Source organism: Barbatula barbatula (genome assembly GCF_947034865.1).
Source record: "Barbatula barbatula genome assembly, chromosome: 18".
Classification (NCBI taxonomy): domain Eukaryota; kingdom Metazoa; phylum Chordata; class Actinopteri; order Cypriniformes; family Nemacheilidae; genus Barbatula; species Barbatula barbatula.
Genome location: NC_136781.1, coordinates 13,556,143 through 13,581,974, shown reverse-complemented (window position 1 = coordinate 13,581,974; position 25,832 = coordinate 13,556,143). Strand labels below are relative to the sequence as shown.

At 40.9% G+C, this 25,832-nt stretch overlaps 1 protein-coding gene across 3 annotated transcripts in view; it reads left to right on the top strand.

Moving 5' to 3' along the window:
• Positions 1 to 898: 898 nt before the first annotated feature.
• Positions 899 to 25,832, top strand: part of glra1 (glycine receptor, alpha 1) — a gene marked incomplete at both ends in the record, with an annotated part of 42,793 nt that continues 17,859 nt past the window's right edge. Inside the window, 4 exons of one of the 3 annotated variants that reach the window (XM_079480522.1) lie at positions 899 to 945; positions 6,657 to 6,781; positions 12,059 to 12,097; positions 18,754 to 18,821. In XM_079480522.1, the coding sequence (XP_079336648.1) occupies positions 899 to 945; positions 6,657 to 6,781; positions 12,059 to 12,097; positions 18,754 to 18,821 (279 nt within the window). Of the gene's footprint in view, positions 946 to 6,656; positions 6,788 to 12,058; positions 12,098 to 18,753; positions 18,822 to 25,832 lie in introns of all 3 variants that reach the window. The other 2 variants (XM_079480521.1, XM_079480523.1) reach the window with 2 other exon arrangements.

The window sequence follows — 25,832 nt, the reverse complement described above, 5'->3', positions numbered from 1 at the left end:
AGCCCCTCCAAGCCCAACATATGGCAATGCCCGTCTCCAATCCGAGAGAGAGGCATTTGTCTGGAGTGCCATCCAGACCAATGACAGCGCCATGTGGGCGTGTGTTGAGAGTGTGTGAGGTGCTTTTTGAGTTTAGTAAATGACTGCAGCAAGAAATACCGTGGGGCTGGTAACGTTATTGAGCAATGAGTCCGTGCGCTAAAATCTCTATGTTTTGCTGTTCGTCTCAAGGATTGTAGAAAAACATTGAAAGCGAAAATGAGCGTTTCGTAACTGGACCAGACAATGGAAGTAGCTCCATGCAGCAGTAACAATTCACCCCTGGGAAACGAGTACGTACCGAATAAGACTACCTGCAGAAGCGGATCGGTCACAGGAAGCTAAAACTAAAAACGTGTGGCTCCGAAGCGACACATTTTCCCATTGGGATGCATGTCAGAAGAGGCGCGGAGGAAAAGAGAAGGACGCGTACGTCTGTATTTCCTATGACTTTGGCGGCATTCCGACGGTGTGAGGAGATCGTGCACATAGTTTCGATTTTTTTCTCAAATCACTCTCGCGTATCGCCAGATGTGTGCCGGGATGGATCGCGTTTGAGCATCTGAAGCTGCTATGGATCGCACTGGATGAACAGCTGTAATTTATTTCATCGGGTTCATTCACAGCACCTGAAATTCCGCAGCCCGCTCGAGTCTCTGTCCGCGGTCCTGAACCGGAGCTGCGCTTCACCTCATCAGCCTCCGCCGGGGAACATGATCAGCTGTGTGTTCTGTGTGGCCTTTTGGGGAATCTGAAACAAGCAAAGGACGAATCGTTTACCTCACAAGTGACAGGAGAAGGAATTGTAGGGTGCGCTGAGCTGTAGCTAACTACATCCACTCATCTCAAACCCGACACGATGTTCGCACTCGGGATTTATTTGTGGGAAACTATCGTGTTTTTCAGGTACGTATCGCGGTTGTTTCGGATGTGTTGGTACATTAAGCAGAAGCTTATTTTACGTCCTCGCGGTTAGTTTACTTCTGCTGAGATTATTGCATGTATGAAAACAGGCGGAACGGTTTCAAGTAACGATTGACACGTACACGTGCTTGGTTTGATAGTTTGCTGTTTATTTTGAATGATGTCTCCGTGTAAAGGTTTATCTGCTGAATAGGAAAAGGATGATAAACTAAATCGTAATTGCGTGACGTTCAGCCATCCGAGTCATTAACTGCAAAGGATTCCCGTTACATCGTCAGACAACGAACACTAGTGGCCATTTGACGAATAGGACGTTATCAACAGGCAAATGACGGCAACTGTCTTCGACAAATGAATTTGTCTTTGTTCTAAATAAAAAACTATAAGACTATCAAACAAACACAAAGCCAATGTTTAAATGAAAGACAACCTTGGTGTTTCTAAACCCTTAGCATATTTTAAATGATTGGCAGTGCCTGCTGTTATGTTCATTGTTTCGCAGTATACCTTCCTTGCTACATTCCTTCCTTTCTTTCTTTCTTTCTTTCTTCTTTCTTTCTTTCTTTCTTTCTTTCTTTCTTTCTTTCTTTCTTTCTTTCTTTCTTTCTTTCTTTCTTTCTTTCTTTCTTTCTTTCTTTCTTTCTTTCTTTCTTTCTTTCTTTCTTTCTTTCTTTCTTTCTTTCTTTCTTTCTTTCTTTCTTTCTTTCTTTCTTTCTTTCTTTCTTCTTTCTTTCTTTCTTTCTTCCTTCCTTCTTCCTTCCTTCCTTCTTCCTTCCTTCCTTCCTTCCTTCTTCCTTCCTTCCTTCCTTCCTTCCTTCCCTTCCTTCCTTCCTTCCTTCCTTCCTTCCTTCCTTCCTTCCTTCCTTCCTTCCTTCCTTGCTACCTTGCTACCTTCCTTTCTTTCTTTCTTTCTTTCTTTCTTTCTTTCTCTCTCTCTCTCTCTCTCTCTCTCTCTTTCTTCCTTCCTTTGTTCCTTCCTTTCTTCCTTCCTTCCTTTCTTTCTTTCTTTCTTCCTTCCTTCCTTCCTTCCTTCCTTCCTTCCTTCCTTCCTTCCTTCCTTCATTAATTCCTTCCTTCCTTCCTTCATTAATTCCTTCCTTTCTTCATTCATTCATTCATTTCTACATACATACATTCATTCATTCATTCATTCATTCATACATACATACATACATACATACATACATACATACATACATACATACATACATACATACATACATACATACATACATACATTCATTCATTCATTCATTCATTCATTCATACATACATACATACATACATCCATGCATATGACACGGTTAATTCACTATTCTAAAATTACTTTAAAAATTTAATAAAATTACCAGTTTGTCACAGGCCTTGCGACGTAGGCCTATGTTGCATTTTTTGATGAAAAACTGTTTAAAATTGCATGCCACCATTATCCCACCATTTTATACACATGTATACATTGCACAAATTTTCTGAATTAAAAAACAACACACTCGATGTAAATTCAGATTTAGACTAGATTTAAACGATTTATAGACTTCTCCTTATTATAAATATAAACATTCTCTTCATCATCATAAATGTAGCCTATAATTCAAAAAAGTATCACGCAAGGCTTCCTGTATATCTGGCTGGTGGTTTGCAATAATTCTTTTTGCATTCTGTGGACACTTTTTAGTTAATGAAGTAGAATCAGGATATTGCAGTCTCAGCTCTTACTGCTGAACTTTGCAGCTCCTGTTAATTGATATCTCTTTCACAGCCTACACCACAGGCTCATTTCACATGCAGACTTATTACTAAACATTGATCACTCTGTCAATGCCAATATCAGTGACGCGCACGCATCCTACCCAAGCATTATTTTCTCTATGAATCTTGCGTCACCATAATAGATTTGCATGATATCTTGTGAATATTCCTCGCAGGGGTCGTCACGTGCAAAGCTGCGTAAATGCCATTCGAGTAACTGATGCGTAGCTATTATTATACAGCTCATGCATAAAACCGCCATTATGTTGTGTCACCACACAGAGAAATATGCAGGTAGTGTAAATTCAATTAATTGGAGGTGCAGCAAGCAAATAAAGGAGGATATGGCTTTTGTACGATATATAATATACTGAAGCAAAACGTGCTTTATCTGCTGGTAAATAGTAGATTTGCATGAAATAATGTTTCATTAAATATAAAATAATACAATTTTAAAAACATAGTTTTTTTTCAGGCAAAATAAAGGAAACAAAGCAAAGGCTGATAGCAAATAGTGCTGTGACCATTTCAACGAGTATTCTGAGATGAATGAAAATTAAGAATTTGGTTCCAAAATGAAATCATTCTGTTTTTAACATTTTTCAAAATTCATGTTTTTATTGTGTTAGTCAGCTGTATCTTTTTAGTTATTATGGCTTAAATCAAAACAAACCAACTGCAGTTTGATTGATATGCATTTAAATGTACATGGTTTATGTCATTTTGGAACCAAACTCTTAAAATATACCACAATAAATATAAACAGTACATAAACCTTTAAAAAACATTTTGGCATCACCAGTGCCATGTTTTTTTTCCCCTCTATATTTCCTCTCATATGTCTCTGATGTTGGTTTACCTAAAGATCGAACTGTTCCCCTGCATTGGCTCTTACATTGTACAGTTTATTGCTGTGTGGCATTATGCATGTGATTGTTTCTCTGAAATGGCTTTGCAAATCTCATCTATGAAAAGCATGAAATTGCACAGTATCCCCAAGGGTCGATATCTGCTAATAGTGGAATTCTGTATTGCGCTTGGCTCAAAGGAGACCCTCTTTGGTAATTGTATATACCCAGGTAGTGACAGCAATAAAGCATAAGTGCGGGCGTATATGGTGTCAATTTTGCATTTTATTGTTGTGCTATTCAAACCTAATTTTTCATTTAAAGCAGAAGTGCGTGAGGGAAAACAGCAGGTTTGACATAAAAAGTATCTTGCCCAAAGAGAGCGCTGTGTATATCTATCCATTGTTATTAGATAATTACCTTCGCAGTTGCTGATGCATTTAAAAACATCACTTATAAGCAAAAATCTAAGCAGATCACAGCACAAATAATGATGAAGTTGTTTTGTTTTTGGATCATCACCTTTCTTCTTTCTTCTCCTTTCTAAAAGATGATCAGATATGTTCAATATTTACATATCAAGGTCTATCTTGTCTAACTGTAGCTATATTTTTATGTGTAGATGGATCTTCATGCTTAATTCTGTATATACATCAAGATCTTTGCTGGCCTCACATCTTCCCTTCTGTCAGTTCAGAAAGCGATTGAAGAAATGGCGTGTTGGTGCCAGAGAGGCCCTTTGATACCTTGAGTCTTACAAAATGCAAGATCAATAAGGATTCTGTTCATCAGTGGTCTTAAGGACATAATGAGCTACACTTAGGGCTAATGATTGGATCCTCGCATTAAAAAATGCAGGTCTCTGGGATATTTGCATATAATGTTTGGCAGCGTGCACCGGTTTGGTTCCTGCAACATCAGCAGAAGGATCAAGTCCTCTCCACCACCATGGCCAGTATTGATTAAAGTTCATTTGTCCAGCAGTGCTGCTTTGATCGGTGAAACCATTAAATACTAGAGACACGGTTTAGAGTTAGTCTAGAACACACACTAGACGTCCAGCGCACTTCTTACAGCGTGCTGTGCCAACTGCTGCTTACGTGTGATGAGGGGACCGAAACTAACAAAGGCAGTATCCTCAGATTTCACACTGTCACAAAAGATTTTTTCAACAGGAGGGCTTCATAAAAAGAGACTATAGTGACACAGAGTTGTTCTGAAGGAGACGCCGTAATCTGGCGTGCCGAGACTAATCTTGTTATGTTACATTGCAAAATCGTACGTTCAATACAATGGAGTTTGTTTGATTTTGTGTTCAGATTCAACAGTCAATGTGAGAAACAATTCACATTATTATACATTTTTACTTTCCCCTAGGTGCGTCGCATTATACCGGTATGGTCACTAACCGATATTAATATTGTGATTATTGTGTTAAAAATAAGCTTTTGATGATATTGCAAATAGGCTAATTCGGCACCAGGACTTGGCTGACACTTCAACATAGTAGGTGAGGGTTTTACATAACATTTGATCTAAGGGCCACAATGTTTACAAAACACTGTGACAAAAATGACGAACACATAATAAACAAAATAAAGATCAATTTGACTGATAGCATTATAAATCTTGCCCTAGATTTCAGCAATTCAGTTCATTCTTCAATTAATACGTTTAATTCAGTACATCACATATTTGACATTTTGAGCATAACCCTCTCCAGGTTTTCTTCGGACAAAATCACAGACTTTAAGCATGATAGAGATTTATTATATTCCCGAAATGTGGATCTGCACATCCAAGAAAATGTTGCTCAATGATGTGTCCGTATTTAAATGCAAAAGTCTCCTTCAATTTAATAGTTCCTGGTGCAGACTCTGGTAAATGTTAATGATAAAAAAAGAACAATGACGTGCAGAACAGAAAAAGACTAACTCTTTGTTAGTCCAAACTGAAAGTGGGACTGGACGCGCAGGAAGTCAATAGACGTGAAAGAAGAATGGATATGCTGCCGAAACGGTAAGACAGGATTCAATGGCTGGTTAAGAAAATAAAGCAATTCCCCCCAGAAAGAGTCATGAAACTGGCAAGCAAAGGAAGCTTGTCTCAGGGACCAGGCGAGATCAATATACCACAAGCTGTTTTATGATTGTTATCCTCCATTTTTGTCAAACACACTGACGCTGTTGAGTTTTCACAATGTCCTTTTTTATAATTAATGCAGGTATGTGGGAGGACTTGAAAAGCGTTTCTACATATTAAAATCCATTATGGTTAAGTGAGATTTGACAATTAAATGCAGGCCGACTAAAGAGCCCAGCAGAAGCGGTTAAAAGAAGCAATGGATAATAAGCACACAGAGTGGTCAAACAGGCTAAAAGCCCATGGGATGAGTTATCATGTGACTCACATGCCTGTTAGTGACCTACCATTAAATAGCAGCCAGGTTACACCGAGGTGACGGTGGAACAGATATGCACCATATTACCTCTAATTAAATTCTAATGGCCTGTAATGCTGATGAAGACATGGATACTTACTATATGGTCTCCGAATTAATTTACACATTTATTCAGTTTTCCAAAGATTATACATTTTGCATTGAAAGAGCAAATTATCTTGGCAATTCTTTACAATAAGGTTGAATTTCTTCACATTAGTAAATGCATTAGCCAACATGAAGTAATTGATTATTGATCAATACTTCTATAGCATTTATTAATGTTAATTTTGGCATTTATCAATACTTTTTAAGTCAAACGTTGTAACTGTTAACATAAGTCATTGCACCATAAAGTAACATCATTGTATTGGCATTAACAAACATTAAAAACGATATTGCTCCGTGTTACCATTTTCTTGCATTTGTTTTATGTCTGTTTGGAAAATTACAGCAGGTGATGTAACATTTCAACTCGAAATTAAAAACACGACTAGTGTCAGAGATTTATCCGTCTGCCTCGGAACAAAATATAATAATTAAAAAGTCTCATAATGCACTCGTCCTGCATTGTTGGTGCTTTTGTTGAGGAGACGGCTTGATTCAGCAGGTGAATAGTTCTGTAATGAAACTGTCTTTCTTTCCGCATTTCCCAGCTTGGCAGCGTCCCAACAGGCAGCAGCACGGAAAGCTGCCTCTCCCATGCCCCCGTCAGAATTCCTGGACAAGCTGATGGGAAAAGTGTCTGGTTACGATGCAAGAATCAGACCTAATTTTAAAGGTAGGTGTGTCCACCAATACACTGTTGGATATCACAGGAATGTAGCCAAGCAGCAATTCAAATGATTTTTCAAATGAAAGGAATTACAAGGATTAGCAACATATTGGAAGAACATTTATGCATTAAAGCAAGTAAATCCATTATGATAATGATTCAAAATGTTTCTACCAAATGTAACGCACATTATGCTTGCACAAGACATGATAATGTTGTTTATTTCAAATGTAAAGCCAAAATGCAATGCTACATTTCAAAGGTGAACAATCACAGAAAATAAGCCTGTTGTCCTCAATAGACAATGAATGATTTAATTTCCAACTTCTGCATTTATTAAATTAAGAAACTCCATGTTGGCAACATTCCTGTTTAAGGTCCATGATCTTTATCATTATCCTGAGTGTCTATGGTGGTACTTGGGAACTTATAGTGTGATGTGTGCTGGCAATGCTAGAAATAGCCACTGCAAGATACATGTCAGAGGTTTCCTTATATTCAACAATGTCAAGCACCGCAAATTATAGTGTGCCTTTGGCTGTTCCTTTAGCTATTCCTGGAAATACACAGGTATATAAGAAAAAAAATCTTCTTTAAAATAGAAATAATGTTTTTATGTTACTAAAATGATATTTTGTGAACCAAGTGTACACAAAAATATAGATCAATTTGAAGTTTAAATGTAAAGAAAACAATGATTATTTTTTGCTGCACTATAACGTGACATGGTGAATTTTATATATTTGAAATAACTACATATTTCATATAAACTGTACATACAGTGAAATTAAGTTTTAAAGATGTATGTTTAAACGCATATTGTTTGGTATAGCAAATGAAATCTCTGATTGTCTGATTTGTCTGATTTTGCATGTTTCTTTGCTGGTTACACTTTATAATAAATGTATCAAATATCATGACATCATATAATGCTTAATAAATCATTTCAATAAACTACAGATCTATTATGCATTATATCATGTTTTTTTAATACACAATATGGGAAGTAATTATAAAGTGTGTGACTTAGAATTATTTTAAGTAAATAACTTAGACATTCATGCAATAAAAACGTTTTGAAAATTTTTAAAACAATTATATTGAAAAAATGATTATCGGATGATTAAATATATTGTACATGTACACCTTTTAAAATAAGTTATAGTATCAGTGAATAAAAGGAACATTGGCGCAATGTATAACAAGACCTGTCCACGCTGTTAAACCCGCTTGAATGCTTCAATGGCAAACAGCCCTGTCTGATTTCAAGAGGCCTTGCATCTTAACCTTGCTTGTGGCAAAAGATTTATTTCTTTATTTTTGTTGACATTTAGTGCTGTTATGTGGTGAATGAATTCTGACATCTTAAATTTTTGCTGTTTGCTGAGTTTTGCTGCAATTTTCTTTACGGTGAACTGCATTACAGTTGGTTTATTGTTTTCTCACTGAAATTGACCTTGAGATCCCAATTTGTCATATGCTCATAAACTCAGAATTGACTCACTAATATAAAAAATGTCATGCAAAAGAATATTTGTGGTAAAAATTGGCCTTCTATTAGCATCTCATTATGTAGCCCATTCACTATTTTAAGGACACACATGGTCACATGACAAGACCGGACATTATGAAATACAAGGGTTAGTCACGGCTGTCCGGTCAACCGTGCAAATTCGTGCTAAGCAGGAAGCTCATGAGTTCATGGCCAGTATTCTCCCCTCCACCGTAGCACACGTCAAATAAAACTCACGTAGTGAAAGAATCCTGACAGCGTTTCCCCGTACATTTCTGAGGAAGTCCTCATCCAAAGGCGACTTAGAAGCTCCTACACGAACAGCATCTAATGTGAGAAGACATTTTTTCCAGCTCATGGTGCTGATTATTGCCTCTCTGGCAAATGTGGTCGTATAGCAACAGTGAAATAAAAAAGAAGTGAAAATGATGAGCCTTGCCTAAAGCAACGAATGTGCTGGCATGAGAAGAAATTACACTGATCATGACTGGGACTCACTGTGGGAAATCCTTCCAAATGATTTAGCTGAGATCCAATTGAAATGAAAATCTCAAACTCTGGCAGATTTGGGGCACCCCATGCGGCTAGATTGATATATTTTCGGATCTTTGACTTTCGCGTTCTATCAACGGTGGTATTAGTTGGCACTTTTTCTCATTACAGAATAGCTGAAGTGTGTATTTTTTTAGTGCTTTCTCCAATCCCACAGAGACGACTTAAAGGCAAGACGCTTCCCTTAACTTTGCAGTGTAAGGTACTCTGTTAATTCGAGCATCCAAACCCGGCCAACACATCAACCAATGGTGTTACTATGGGAACGTGGATGTATCCAAATCAAACAGACGGACGACGTAAGAAAAACCGGTTTAAAAACAAATCACAATTTCATTACAGGAGTGAGGCAGAAATTACACACCTCGCCTCGGCCTCGATGATTGAAATCATTTTCCCTTAAAAAGACAATTTCTTAGAGCTCGCTGACAGATCAAAGAAACAAATTGGGGATGTGTGAACCTGAGACGGCGAGTGAGGCAGAGGAGCACTGGCTGTTGGTGCCGTAATCTGCGGCCGCTGGTGATGAATGTTGCCCAGTGCAGATGTGTCTCCGGTACCCACGTTAACCTTGTCCCTTCTCATCAGTCAAAGTGAAGAGCTACAGAGCCCGACAGCCACGAGGTGCTACAGATTCCTCCCAAATAGCACAATCATGGGCTGCTCCTCCTCGCCGCTGTCGACCCCCCACTTTCGTTCCCCCTTCTCAAATTAAGCGCCATGTTGCATTACAGTCATGATCCGTGTAATGCTTTCTGATAACTATGTCACTTTGCTTCTGAATGGGGTTTCTATGAGACGAGTGTACATTTGTAAATATACAGTTTGCTGCGGTATATTTACCTGCTTTTTGATTTTCTTTTTGGATGACTAGCTTTTTGCATCTCATGATATGAAGGGCACAATTGACGCATTATTTGCTGGTGGAGCTTGGTGTTCATTCAGCGTTATCAGCACATGCTTAATGGGACTGTAATAGGATTAATGGGAATCCTCTAATGAGCGGGTGTACTCACATACAAACGGCACTGATGCTTTTCAAGGGCTCCAGATGATGAAGAATGACTCGAGGTCTGAGCGAGGAAGACTCTTTTGGGTGGTTACGTCATGTTTGATAAGTCATCTGCCGTAACTTCTCTAGAACCAAATGTTTGAGTCGAGGGTATGGTCTACAAGGACACAAGACGCATTCCTGCTTTACAAGGCCTCTTCTTTTGTTACATCAAGTTATGTTTCTTCCTGAGTTTTTCTGAGGTGGTGTGAGGTGTATTTTTACAATGGTGGAAATTAATTGCCGCACGATTACACTAGAGAATCATGTTTTGGTCTCATCCAGGCGATACATCTGAGAGAAAGCAAGGCTAGATCTGATTTACATTTTGCCTACATGCTTTAGCTTATCTTCTACAAATTGGTTCAATTCTCACAAGGCTCCAGACACTATCATCCATGGACATGTCATTTTTTAAAGTCTGGTACAGGCATTCGTAGTCGAGGGTGAGACTTTAATTTCCACTGCAATTTATCACCGACTGTTCACGGGTGTACGATTGAGATTTTGCTCTTTAATGTGCCCGGACGTGTGATCTATAGTTATGCACAAAAGAAACATAAACAAATAAAACATAAGAATTAGGTACACCTGTAGTTAGTTTAAGCGTAACACCGTCCGAAAAAATTACAAAACCCTTGAAAGGATAGTTCACCCGAAAACGTAAATTCTGTCATTATTTACTTATCTATTGTCAATTCAGATCTTTATGACTTTCTTTTGCAGAACACAAAAGAAGATATTTTGAAGAATGTTGGTAATCGAACAAGGGGGGTGTCTATTCACTTCTGTTGTATGGACACAAAACTGGTGTCACAATGCAAGTGAATGGATACCACCGTTGTTCAGGTGAGTAGATGATGACAGAATTTTTGCGTGAACTAGTCCCTTTGGGGGTTCCTTTTTGCACCTCTAAAGGAAAACAAAACATAAAATGTTGAACCTTTTTGGTACGTAATTGTATAGTAACTTTTGTGTACCTTTAAAGGTAAAGTTAGGGGTACATTACATTCAACTTTAAAGGTACACAATTGATCCTTGTCATTTTTCAGACAGTAAAAAAAATAAAACGATTTCTAAATAACATAAAAAATATTTTTTTTTCGTAAATCTTTTGTTTCTTTAGTTTTTTATATTCTTTGTATTTTCTTTGTAAGATCTCTTGTCGCCTAATGGCTAGTCAATGATATGCGCAGTTATTAGGTTATTTTTATAAGACAGATTCTCTAAATGTTGTTTTGTTTTAATCTTAGTTTTTAACACAGAAAATGAATGCAGGCCCATGGAGACCAGGATTTAAAGGGTTAAAACAAATCCTTCATACACTGGATATGCCTTTGGGAAGTCCTGGATTAGCCGACACTGGCATTATAATTGAACATGTAGTTCTTCAAAGTCCTGCGTGATATCTGTTTTCCGTGAATTGCAAATGTCGCCCACCGTCAGAGCCACTGCCCCATCAGAATAAGTTGTATTGTATTCTCTGTGGTTACGTGTTTATAGTAGTTTGTCATGTTTATCCTTGTGAAATGACACAGAACTCTACAGGACATACAGTACAATGTGGTCTGTAGGATTTAGGCATTTTATATATTTAGGGAAAATGCCCAAATTTTCTCATGAATAATACATATAAAATAAATAAATAAAGCTATATGGGGAGTTGATCCCAAAGTAAGTTCCAATTCCTTCTGTATTGCACAGTCCTGCAACCCAATCAATTGGATCTGTCCATTAAATAAAAACAATCTATTTCACACTTTGTGCAAAACTTAAGTGAAGCCAGTTTGACATGTAGTCTTTGCTTTTTCCCTCTAGCGTACTGCATCTATTCGTGCATTTTGCTAACCTCTGCCTCCCGTGACCAGAAATGCATTGCAACCCCCATCCTTTCTCTCATTTCAGTGCTTTGCCTTTTGTCCTGCCCGCTCTGAAGTTTTGGACGAATAAGTGCATCCCTCCTTACCCGCTCTTGCCCTTAGTATGCCCTTAGCACCCAATACTCCCTGCCAGACACTTCAACGCTCAAAGTGTTGGCAAGTGTAACGTAGAATAAGTGAGCCTTGCTGCTTATGTTTTTTTTTCTTTTGTTGGTTCCGCAAAGAAACAAGCTGACCGTCTTGCTGTTAGAATATCATGTGATTAATCTTGATCTTTTTTTCATTAGACCCACAAGGCTCCAAAACGGATGGTAATCTCAAGAAAGGTACTTATCCAGGTTTACACACGCTTATTGATTCATTCGGGCGATGTTCCGTCTGAGAAATGACGTAAAGCAGCAAGAGCATTTCTTGGCTAAATGATAATGAATAAAAAATGTCTGTGTGTGTTATTAGTGTTGTTGTTTAATGGCTGAGAGTACAGTAAAGTATTTTAAAGGAAGTGAAATCATTTTTGATGTCAATTATTAAAGGGTACTGTATTCTGGTATGGTGAAATTCAACGACCGTCTGATGTGTGTCTGATCTATTTATAAATGCTAATTGATAACACTTTCAGATGTGCATGATGGCATTAGATAATATTTTATTGGATAATTTGATATTATTGCATGGTCTATTCACCAGATGCAAGGTTAACTGTATTTTAGTTTCGGGCATTTGCTAAACAAAACAGTGTATATTTTATGATTAATTTCCTTCCTTTTGCTCTATCTTTCAAAAAAAGATATATTGTACTTAATTCCGTGCGTAGCCTCCAGTTGTTTTTAGGTTTCAAATCGGAGCTTTGTGACTGTCGCCGTTTAGCATCAGCTCATCCCTGAGCTGAGCTTTGTGTAGCTGGCCACGGTTTTTATCTCGGTGCCATTGATTTCTCTCCACTCTTGGCTTAAATTTAATTAAATTAAGAAAACAAATGCATTTCTACACCTGACTGAACAGGAAAAAAAGCCTTTCAAGCATTTCAATTATTCCTCCAATTTAACATATTTCTGTTGCTTAATAAAACAAGCCATTTATTATGTGTATTCAGATTCAGCATTTACATAGAATCACGTTTGACTGATCCTGATCAGTCTGTTGATGCTTTAGTGTATGTAATGCTGTGTATTAACGCTGTAGAGGGTTTTGTCCTGTGGGTCGCTTGGCGGCAGTTATTAGATCCTGTTATTTAGCTTTATTAAGGATATTACATAGCCAGCTCGCTCTCTTCATGCAGACTAATGCAGAGCCTTTTGGATGTTTGTCACGGCTACAGTGTTCTCCAATGAATAATCCTAGCAGTAGTATCCACAAATCACATTACAGTGTATTATTCTGCATTCATCACGCAGTGTTTAATCATCATCATTTATTCCAGCTCAGAGTACTGTGTGGTATTGGTTTGCAATACGTTTGTGTCTATGGATTATGAATACATTATTGTGTGTTATGTAACATGCTTTGAATGGTTAGTAATTGTTTATCGTTTGTTCTGTTACTATTCAATAGCTTTAAAGTAAATATTCTTAATTCGTAAAAGTTTTAATACCACTAATACCAGTTTTTTTAATGTAGATATAAACTCTAAAAACATATTCAACGTGCAGTCACCTTTTGTAGTTATTTCCTTGAACTAAACTAAAATAACAAATCTTAATATAAGAATTAGATACCATTAATAGACATTTAAACCAAACTATAACTCTAAATGAATCTAAATTTATACATATGTTTTTGTTCATGTAGTTAACTAAATATATACCGTTGTTGTCTTTCTGAAATTTCGGTGTTTTTCAGGAAAAGTACAAACATAAAAATACTGTGTTGTCAAAGTTGACATGCGCTTTTTAATACTCTTTATTGGTTAGATATTTGCTAAAACCCAGTGACAGACATGAAGAGTGACCAATAATATTTATTTATTACAAAAAAATGTAATACATATCATGAAGCTATTGACATATACAATCATTACTATCACAATCATTGTAATGTTACTAACAAATATACTATATATAACAATACCACTCAACATATTCATTTTATTTTATAAATAATGTTTAATAATAGGCTTAAGAAATAATTCATTATATAATCTTTTATTTAATATGTGAATATATTTACAATAAATAAAAAACAGCTTTCTGTACTATTCTCCTTGTAATCTGGATTATTTTAAATAGCACTTATAAATAAAAATAGCATTCCCAGTTATTTCTGTAGTTTAACGCATTACGTAATCACAATAATATTAACTAGGATTTAGAGGAACAATGTGGAGATTTTAGCAGCATCTAGCGGTGAAAAGCTCACTCCACCTCTCCTCCCTTTCCAAGCATTACGGTGGCTGACACAGGGCTAAGATTTATTTCTTTGCCGAAGGAGATAACTGATTTATGAAACAGGCTACTGTAGAAACAACATGTTGAATTCCATGTAAGGGGACATTCTAAGGTAATACTGGTAAAGCTTCATTATGTAAGGTCTTTTATACACCTCTTAATACAGTTATGTAGACTATATTATATTGCATTTCGGTCAATAGATACTCCAAAAACGACACACTAGTCCTTTAAGCAAAACGCGACCTATAAACTCAACTGTATAATGTCCTGCTTATAAGCATTCGCCAATATATACCTTGCAGCAGAATTGCATAGCAACTGGATGGGCTTACTTGTTTTGGCCTAGACATTTAGTGATTCATATAATAAAATGCTTAGTCACACCTTTGCAACCATCTAGCAATGCCCCAACACTCACACACAACATGGCACTTACTTTTTACTTCACACTTCTTTCAGTAAATGTAAAAATCTCTTACACGTAAATGTGCAATATTATGACACAGTTGGTTTTTCTCTCATATCATTAAAGCCATCAATGTTACCACGGCGTGAATCCATTTTCAAGGGATATTGACCGTTTTATTTCATGACTTTTGCAGCCGAAGCTCGCCGGGTAATCCAGTTTAATCAAACGGCAGTCTACTCATTCTCTATTCAGGACTCGGCTCTATGGCCCGCCTATTGATTTATGTCTCTCTCTCCAGCCTCTCTCTCTCTCTCCTCGGAGGCTGTCATGTTTCTCCTATCAGTGATGCTAGCCTCAGGGGCAGGAAGAGATCCTGGTTATTTAGCAGTGTGTCATTACTTATAGGCATGTGACAATGCTAACTCAGACGCTCTCACTGAAACTAGCTGTCACTGCACGGGCAGCTCTTCCCGCCCGAGCCGCGGCTGTCTGGCTCTTATGAATTTTTATACAATCCCCTTAATGGTCAGGGTCGTCTCCAGCTGAACCAAACCTGGAGTGATGGATGGCTGTGGCTCCTGTTCAATCTGGATTTTGTTTGTCAGAGTAGGCTGTTTAAAGTAGAAAACGCACGGAATATAAAGAGAAAAGCCTGGATTTTATGTACGAGTTGCCGTTTTGTGGAAATGCATTCATCATTTCGGTGCAAAAGGGTTTGATGCATAGGAATTGTGTGGTTGTATTATGAGCGTTACGGTCTTGTGTGGTACAGCATAGCGTGATCATGTGGATTCATTGGAGCAGGACACACTCACAAAAAACTAAAACTAAAAATACACTCCATATACTTCCACTGTTGCCATCACAAACATCAAAATCTCAATGTGAAGTGATCGTGGATCATGTAGCTCCATGATTCTTTTTTTTTCCCGTTCTACATTAAATTAAAGTGAAAATCTGAAAAGCCTTTATTTTCACCCTCTAGGAATCACTGCAGTCTTGTAAATTGAAAATTGCCCCGTGCCAATAGATTTACCCAGCATCTGCCCTTATGTCAATGCACGAGGAAAAAGAGGAGGCCCTTGACATTTGGACCAATGATTCATTGAAGTGTGATGAAAACGGTGTGCCAACATGAAGAAACTGTTTGGGCACTCGTTCCGTTCCTTTGTTTTGAATCGCTATCACTCTATCACCTTTTGTGAGATCCGCCTCACCAAGACCTTATAGGTACAACCGAAGCCCTATAAATATTTAATGCCTCAATGCCATTGTTTTTCTGCTGAGAGCAGCTCGATTTTTACCATGAGCAATATCATTAAGCTTTCTTTATTTATATCAGACACTTTCATTTGTGGTGCTCCACTTACCTGAGAGGCATTTCGAGTGTCTGCTGTTTCCAATAAATCTGTTCGCTTCCTACATCACGGGTGTCCTCGGGGTGCAACATCTCGAGCGCCATTTTCTCCCGCGCTGACCGGCATAAAACTGACTAATGGCTATTGGACGGTATCATTCACTAGTTTCTGCTATCGCCAATGAGACGAACTGCGGTATTGATCAGTTTAGACACAGACCTTGATAATGAACGACTATAAACGGGTTAACAGTAAAGATGAGTTGTGGCCATTGGTTTATGAAGAACTAATTGGTCTCTCGACACAAAGCGATGTTTGATCTGTTTGTAGGCGAGCGTGTAATTTATGCTTCTATAAAGGTTATTCAGTTTTTTCGAAGCCGGGGATATTTGATTAATGATTGTTCTGTTTATATGAGAAATTAATCACGATAATGACTCTCTTGATTTTTCTTTGTAAATACGGAATTATAGGCAGCGCGCCAACGGGGTTCTTGGTTTTCGATTGGCTTGTCTCTAGCAGAGTTGTGCGTCCTGTTTACGTCGGCGTAATAAATGGCAGCGCAGTGAAACGTGTGAGGCTTCTAAACTACAAGATGGGGCTGGAGGTGGAGCTCGGAAATTAAGATCTGATTCGCTGACAAGGAACAGCTGAGTTAAAAAAATATATATATATAAATAACCAGAACATCCCTAAGCTGGCTGTTGCATCCGTCTGCAGAATGCAGAGAGTAGCGCAGATTGTTTGCCGAAAACATGGCAAGGCAAATCATTGTTGCCGATGAGTCATTCGCTTCTGACAGATAATGAGCTCTGTCTTTCTCGCTCTCTCACTGCTTATTGGAGGCCGAGCTCACAAATGAACTGCAGTGGGGGTGAGGACATTTGATTTTCTCTGCGCTGCGTCACATACTGCAAGGAAAGCCAAAAACAGACAAATGATTACAGCCAATATAATACCCAGTGGAAGAAATGTGCCAAGAGCAATGAACCGTCGTGCCTCTGTGTGGAGACTCTAACAAGAACTGCAAAAAACATGCCGGAATATTGTGAACAAGCTGAAATAAATGGATTTTGTTGCATGCCTTATTTACTTTAAAGTCCCAGTGAAATTAAAAATTCTTATTTTTTTCATGAAATAATGCAGCGTTTATAGTAAAAAGATTATCAACGTGGGTCATTTTCTTTTTTAAATTCATGTACCCTCATAGTCTTCAGTTCAAATCTGAAAATGCACTTCCGCCCTGAAATGACTATCCATCTCAAATGACGTAAATTAGACGGCTTGGCCGGAACATCCGTTAACTCCTCCCCTTCGGTCTTCTGCCAGTTTCATTTCAAAATCAATGCAACAGCTGTTTTTACACATCCAATCCAATTCGCAGTGAAAAACGCAAGCCACGCCCTCTAATTTTAAACGTAATTATTATGATTAGCTAATGCAACACGTTCTCGTATATTCTGTCACACATTATTTCCATTGCGCGAGATTTATAAATTTGCACAACAACAGAACGTACTTAATGTTTTTGCGACTTAATGAATAATTAATTCATGCTGTGACAAATTGAATTTCCCAGAATGCTTTGCAGGGGACTGAATGGGGAATGCTAATGTTAAATTCAAGTTGAGTGTTTTAAACAGGGAAAAGGAGGTGTTTTCCCCCTCATGTGATTGAAAACCTGTATATGATTCTATTATCTGAGAAACGTCTCGGTGGTTTCACGTCCGTTCAATGGAAGTCAAGGGGCCAATGTTGTTTGGTTACCGACGTTCTTCAAAACATCTTGTTTTGTGTTCTGCAGAAGAAAGAGTCATATACAGGTTTTAAGTCACATGATGGTAAGTAAATGGTGAAATCACTTTTTTGTGTGAACTGTCCCTTTAAGAAACAATTACTGTGTAAATATGCCGCATTCTTTTCACTTTCAGATATGAAAATTACATTGTCAAATTGAAAATTATTTCTTGTAATACAAGCCGAGGAAGCCCATTTCGAATGTGTGGAATTAAATTCATCCTGTTTTGTTGAATGCATTAACATATTTTTCAGCTGAACACTCTGCTGATGGAGCAAATCATACAAATGCTGTGAATTAGGATTTTTTTGGCGGGTGATTATTTTCGTGGAGGGGTTATGCTTCATACACCTCACAATAATTCTCCAAGGCTTTGCAAACTGCAATATGTCCCTCTGCAACAATCTTCACATTCAGCAGCGTAACATGCGGTGTGAAGCTGTAGAAATGGGCTGCAAGCTTTTTCTTCCTGCTGTTCAGCAGCTCTGTATCTAAGTGCATCAGAAGTGTGGAGCAGTCTGACAGGGTCTTTACGAGGCCATGAGCAGCGTGTCATTCCGAATATCTCCACTCCCTGTGTTCACACAGCCATATGTGATGGATCGCTTTTTTTGGTTTATGGTTTCTGTCCAGCCGTATACATCTGTCTCTTTGACTGGAGTTTTTCATTTAAGCGTGCCATTATACACCAGCAAAGGGATTTACTCACGATATTTCCTAGAACAGAGATGGGGAGAACTTTGGGTTCTGGTGCACTTGTACAGAGTGTCCTTTGTTGGCCTCAAATGTATATTTATTATTTTAGTTTGGTTATTTATTTTATGTACTGTAACAGTATCTTTATTTTGTAGTAACCAGGATGATACATACTGTATATCTAAAACATTACATTTGTTATGTCATTGACAGTATTTACACAGGTAAGTTTCAGTTAGTATATATACAGAATTATATACAGGATTTTATGGCGGTTTTTGTAAAGACCAACCAACTTAGTGTCAACAATTAACATGTTTTTTTCTTTCCACAGGTCCACCTGTCAACGTAACATGCAACATTTTTATTAACAGTTTTGGGTCCATTGCTGAAACAACAATGGTAAGTGGCACAGATTGTTCATCGTGTTAAAATCTCGGAGTATTAGATAAGCCATCCAATTTATGAACCATTCATTAATGCTTTAAATATTTGCTGTTTATGGAAGTCGTGCCACTGAGCGGACACGTTTGCCATTCCTCCTGAACTTACATTGCAAAACATCACCTTTTTCGAGGGGCCATATTGAGAATTGTATTCCTCCCCATTTATTGTAATGGCATTACAATAATCTTGTTAATATATTTGCTTAGATTTTTGTCATCATCATTTTTTTTACACTATTGGTTTATTGAGGATACATCAATATGTACTTCCTATAATTACTCCATAAATGAATCCCCATGTTTCAGCAATTTGTTCCCATGTTTGCATTATTTGTGAGATTTTATACTTATACTCCCCACAAAACGTTTTATTCTGTCTTCATTTACTCACCCACAAGTTCCAAACCTGTATAAATGTCTTTGTTCTGATGAAAACAAAGAAACATATTTGGAAATATAATAGCAACCAACATTTCAGGGACATCCTTGACTATCATAGTAGGAATGATGTCCCAGAAATGTCAGTTGCTAACATATTTCCAAATATCTTTCTGTCCAACAGAACAAAGAAACATGTATACAGATTTGGAAAAACAAGAGGGTGAGTAATTCATGACAGAATTTTAGTTTTTGGGTGGAGCATTACTTTAACATCCCCGACAATGTCTGTAGTTGCATTTAGTAAATTGTTAGCAACCGCCATTTTAAAGACACGGTAATGCTTTAAACAATCATGAGCGGGCTATTACTGATGTCTTTTATGTGTAGAATAAAACATACAAATATTTTGAGCTTTTGTTAAACACAGACCTTATCTACATTTACATTTACATTTAGTCATTTAGCAGACGCTTTTATCCAACGCGACTTGCAGATGAGGAAACATTGGAAGCAATTATAACAACATAGGCCACAAATACATAAGTGCATCAAACTAGTCCATTAAAGCCTAGCACAGTAAAGAATAGTGAGGTTAGTAATTGTTTATTTTATTATAAAGAAGGAAAGGGAAGAGAATTAGGAAAAATCAATCAGTGACTGGTTGACGGAAGAGATGCGTTTTTAGGCTCATGCATATAACTAAAAAAAACCATCGACTTTAGGGCAATGGAACTATAAGTGCTAAAATCGCTAATATCGCTTATTGCTCCCCGAACTCTTTGGAAGTCGCTTTGGATAAAAACGTCTGCTAAATGACTAAATGTAATGTAAGTGTAAAATCCTATCTCGCTTCTGAGTTTTATAGACCCTTTTGAACCGACGTCACACTTACGTCACAACATTTGCTGGTGGCAAAACAAATGATAAAACTGGAGGCGGCCAATACAAACCAGCACAGATTCGGCTACATAGAGTTTAAAATATCATCTTGTTGTGTTGTTAAATGCCATAATCGACAGAATACAGTCTCCAATTTTATATTTTAACACATACCTGCTGCCATTGCCAAGCATAAACACTGATGACAGCTGTAGTTAAACACAATAAAACTAGCAGAATGAACAGAAACGATCATCAAAAACACCTAAGATAAAAACTACAGTCTTTTGTTGGTGTGGATTATGATTTGGTATGTTTCTAAGAATATCTCAGATGCCCAGATCAGAAACTGGGGAACAAGTTTATTTTTCACGAAGCGTTAACTTTTGAACGCATATGTTATTCTAGTAAACTTTGTTAGTAATACAATATGTTAGCGAACGTACTCGTTACTAACGTGACCTCGGTTCCCTGAGATACGGGAACGAGTACTGCGTAGCAGGACGCTATGGGGAAAACTCATTTTTCTCCGATGACTGAAGCAATTCAATAGTGCAGTGAAAACTGCACGGTGATTGGTTGGAAAAAAGTAAAACTTGAAACCAATCATAGCGGAGCTGCCGGACCAATGACGATGGCACCCGCCAGAATGGGCGGGGCTTATGACTATATAAGCAGTCGCATCGCCGTAGAGTCCTCAGGTTACTTTGACTGAAGCGACGACAATGCAGCTCGTAGCACGGCAAGGAACGCAGTACTCGTTCCCGTATCTCAGGGAACCGAGGTTACGTCAGTAACCGAGTACGGTCCCTATCGATACTTCACTTGTACTGCGTAGCAGGACGCTATGGGGAACCAGTATAATCACGCCGTGCTACAGATGGAACGAAAACACAGATAGTCTCGGATCCTTGACATTGAAGGCCCAAGGAAGAATACGCCAGCGATATAGCCTTGACTATCCATTTTGACAGTCTATGTTTCGAGACCATAGACCCTCTGGTGCGGTCACCGAAGCACACAAAGAGCTGTTCCGACCGTCTGAATGGGGTGGAGCGCTCAATGTAGATTTTTAATGCTCTGACTGGGCAGACCAGGTTAGGCTCTGGGTCCCGCTCGGAACGGAGAAGAGAGCACCTTAGGTACATAGCCATGCCTTGGTTTGAGGACGACCCTGGCGTCGTTAGGCCCAAATTCAAGACAGGATGGGCTCACAGAGAGAGCCTGTAGGTCGCCCACACGCTTCACCGATGCTAAAGCGAGAAGCAGAGTGGTCTTGAGCGTTAATGAACGGAGGTCCACAGATAGCAGAGGCTCAAAGGGAGGGCTCTTTAGAGCCCTCAGGACCGTGGACAGATCCCAGGTGGGAACTGTAAGAGGGCGAGGGGGGTGTAGCCGCCTGGAGCCCTTCAAGAAACGAACGATGAGGTCGTTTTTGCCCACCCCTTTTCCTTCGATGTGGGTATGTGAGGCTGAAATAGCTGCCACATAGACTTTGAGCGTGGAAGGGGCACGGCCGTTATCCAACAACTCTATTGTTGGATAACTCAAGTATCAGCGATATGTCACAGGACACCGGGTCAGCGCCGCGTGGTGTACACCAGGAGGCGAAGACAGACCATTTGAGGGCATAGAGACGTCTAGTGGACGGGGCTCTAGCCTGGGATATGGTGTTCAGTACGCTCTCGGGGAGGTCCGTAGGCTCCCGTCGAGAGGCCAAAGGTGTAGAACCCACAGCTCTGGCTGGGGGTGCCATATCGTGTTCCCTGCCTGAGAGAAGAGGTCCCGTCTCAGGGGAATGGGCCACGGGGCTGCTACTAGCAGCTGAGAGAGATCTGCGACCCAAGGCTGGTTTGTCCACAGAGGAGCTACCAATAGCACTCGGTGCACTTGATCCCTGATTCTCCTGATCGTCTGCTGTAAGAGCGCGATCGGGGGAAAAGCATAGAGGAGCCGGTTGGGCCAAGTGTGGGCCAAGGCGTCCCTGCCCTTCGAAAAGTACGTTGGGCAATGAGTATTGTCTTCTGAGGCGAAAAGGTCGACTTCTGCCTTGCCGAAGATTTGCCAGATTTGCTGAACCGACATGGGGTGGAGCGTCCATTCGTCCGAAGGAACGTTGCTCCGAGATAGCATATCTGCCCCCCGGTTCAGTCTGCCTGGAACATGAGTTGCCCTCAGTGAGCGCAGATTGGACTGGGCCCATTCCAAGAGGTGTAATACCAGGGAAAAAAGGCGTCTTGAGGAGAGGCCTCCCTGGTGATTTATGTATGATTACACCGTCATGCTGTCTGATCGGACTAAGACGTGGCGATCCTTTAGCACCGGCAGGAAGTAGCGAAGAGCCAACCATACTGCCTGCATTTCATGGTAGTTGATGTGGAGGCTTCTTTCTTGGTTCGACCAGAGGCCGAAGGCAGGTTCGCCGTCGCACAGAGCCCCCCAACCCGTGTTGGAGGCGTCTGTCGTGACCACTTTCCGGCTGGACGTGGAGCCCAGGGGCATACCCTGCTCTAGCCAAAGGGGATCTTTCCACGAGGCTAGGGCGGTTACGCAGGCTTGGTTCACCAACACACGTAGACGTCCAAGACGCCAAGCGTGTGGAGGAACTCCGGGCTTCAGCCAGTACTGGAGGGGGCGCATCCGGAGGATGCCCAGACTCAGCACCTGAGATGCAGAGGCCATAAGGCCCAGCATTTTCTGAAAAACCCTGAGGGGGCGTGAAACCCCGGGTGTGAATGAGGCCGCAAGCCGTCGAATAGCCAGAGCTCGTTCTGGCGATATTCTGGCAGTCATGCGATTTGAGTCGAAGACTGCCCCCAGGAACGATATACGTTGTGCACTCTTGGCAAGTGCACTCTTGGCAAGATTGATCCTGAGTCCCAGGCATTCTAGATGGCTGAGGAGGAGGGATCTGTGGGACCTCGTAGGTGAATCTCAAAAATCATCTGTGACGGGGGGCTATCTGAATGTGGAAGTATGCGTCTTCCAGGTCCAGAGAGAAGAACTTCTTTGGTACGTGGAAGTATCGGCTGTAAAAGCCTGACTCGATTTGGTCTGGAGAAACCATTTCTATGGCTCCTTTGTCCAGTAAGTTCCTCAACTCCGTGCGCAGAACGTGTGAATTTGAGTTCTGTACTCGGGTGGGGATGACCCCGCGGAAGCGCGGGGATCGACAAGCAAACTGGAGTGAATATACTCGTGATATTATATCCAGAACCCAATCTGACACACCGGGGATGGCTCGCCAGGCCTTGGCCCGGGTGGAAAGGGGTTGGGTGCAATGGGGATGTACGCCGCCTTTTGGGTGCTTGGCTCCCAAGGACAACGGAAGAGGAAGATTGCTCTTTTTTTGACAATGTTTGTGTTTTATTAAACATTCTGCAGTATGTTGTGTGGGCATTGGAACAGGCCCCGCACTCACAATCTTGCACATTATCAATATTTTGCCAGCACCCGGAACTGAACGGGGTGACTGGGCAGACATGAGAGCGGTCTTTGAAGGAGGGCCAGCTGGAGCGGGCCCTGTAGCCTTCCTCTTCCTTGCATCGGCCTCAGGAGGGGGCCTGAGGCGCAGGGTCTAGCGTTATCTTAGGCCGGGGACCCTGTCATGGGGGATGCGGGTAGCGCCGTCCCGATCGGGAGCGTTGACGGCCGTCAGCTCCCGGAGCCTTCTGAGCAGCAGGGGTTCTCACCGGCTGTTGCGTCGGAACTGGCTTGGTGTGGGTCGACACCGGTCTAGATCCGGGTCTTTTCGGCAGAAAGTGTTTCATGGCCTGCGAAGACTTCTGCAGCGAAGAGGCCGGTAGTGGAAATTGGAGCGTCTAGGAAGGGGACTTTGTCTACCTCCTTGATCTCCGTAAGCGTCAGCCACAGATGGCGCTCGAGCACTACTAGGCTGGCCATGGATCTTCCTATCGCCTGGGCCGTGGCCTTGGTGGTGCGTAGAGCAAGATCCGTCGCGCTCCGTAGTTCTCTGAAGAGCGCAGGGTCAGGGTCGGACTCATCCATTCTTTGGAGGAGCTTGGCCTGGTACACCTGGAGCACTGCCATGGTGTGTAGTGCCGAAGCTGCCTGGCCGGAGGACGAAAAAGCGCGTCCAGCGAGGGCCGAGGTGGTTCTGCACGGCTTAGAGGGATGAGATGCCTTTGCCCTCCATCCGATGGCGGGGGCGGACACAGATGTGCGGCCACAGACTCATCGAGGGGGGGCAGTTTCTCATACCCTTTTCCCTTTACGCCGTCCACGGAGGTGAGAGCGGAGGAGGAAGAAGGTCGAAGACGGGCCGAGTAGGGAGCGCGCCATGACTTGGTGAGTTCGCCGTGAACTTCTGGAAAGGACGGTGAAGTTCTTTGACGAGGGGCCTGAGGGCGCCCTGGCAAGAACCATTCGTCCAGGCGGGGAGACCACTCTAAACCCAGCTCGTTGACTGCCTTTGTGAGGACCAGGAAAAGCTTGGAGTCCGCACTTGGCCCGTGTTCGCAGGGTTCCGGAGATGGAGAGGGGGCGGAGTCATCTACTGAGCCCGCTAACTCCTCCCTGTCCGAAGCCGCTAACGACATGGTGTCGTCATCCTTGAGTTCGTTTCCACCGAACGAGATCATGTCACTGGCGGCCGCCAGTGGACGGTGATCTGTTTGGGTGAAGCAAACCGGGGAAAGCTCTCTCTCTGGAGAAGGCGAGGCACGCCGAGCGGGCGTGAGCTTGCGCTTCCCCGAGCGCTTAGTTCCTCTACCCCGCTGCTTCATTCGCACAGTGGCCTGTGCGGGCAGAGGCGGGGGGGATCGAGGGGCGGAGTCACTCTCTGAAAAGAAAGTTATCCGCAAGTGCAGCGGCGTGCAGGAAGACCCCACACGAGTGACAGGGACGACGCGGCATTTGTAGCGCAGTGAAAACTGCACAAAAACACCGCAGAAATTTGCTCTTTAGAAATTTCTCTTTTAGCGTCGCCGGATAGCGGCAGGGAAAAGTTAAAGTTAAAGTTAACTTTTTCAAAAACAATCGCGGTGACAGCGAGTCACTTCAGACGTTAAAACTTAATCCGATTATTTCCAGTCGTTGTCAAAAAACAAGCAAACAAAACGTGCTACCTATTATAGTAATGTGGTCAGGGGGATCATTCTGCCTCCACATAAGCTCCGCCCACAAACAAACTTGAAAAGGTGTCTATATACAAAAATAAGTCATCCCTGCCACACCTGCCTTCAAGCACACTAAAAAATGTGTTTACACTGGCAAAGCCAAAGCCCTGATAGACAAACTTTTCCAGATCAGGTCCAAAACTTTAGCATGCAGAACTCCCTCAAGCGGAAAATAAATGCACTTTTTCTTTCCCCCATAACCAGTGAAATTGATCCGAGTCTTGTGCTCTTGTTCACACTGAGTAGGCTCCGTCCAGATGCAGGAAAGGAGCAGGTAAAGCCAGCAATATCGATAAATCTTTAGTGCTTATAGGACAGCCGAGAACAATGTTTCATCCACAATGATTTTACCGGCTCCGGCCACCGCCTGGACCGACGGTTCCCCCGGCGCTTGGCTGTCCTAATTGTTTACCCCTTTCCAAAGGTATAAGGCCTGAGGGAAATGGAGTGGCTATTTAATTAGCCTCCCGACTTTTTCATTTTCTTCAGGAGGTAAGAGAGCCATCGTGTAAATTCAGGAGTCCGTCATTTGTAAGCAGAGTTGGGCATGCCAGAATTGTGCGAGACTC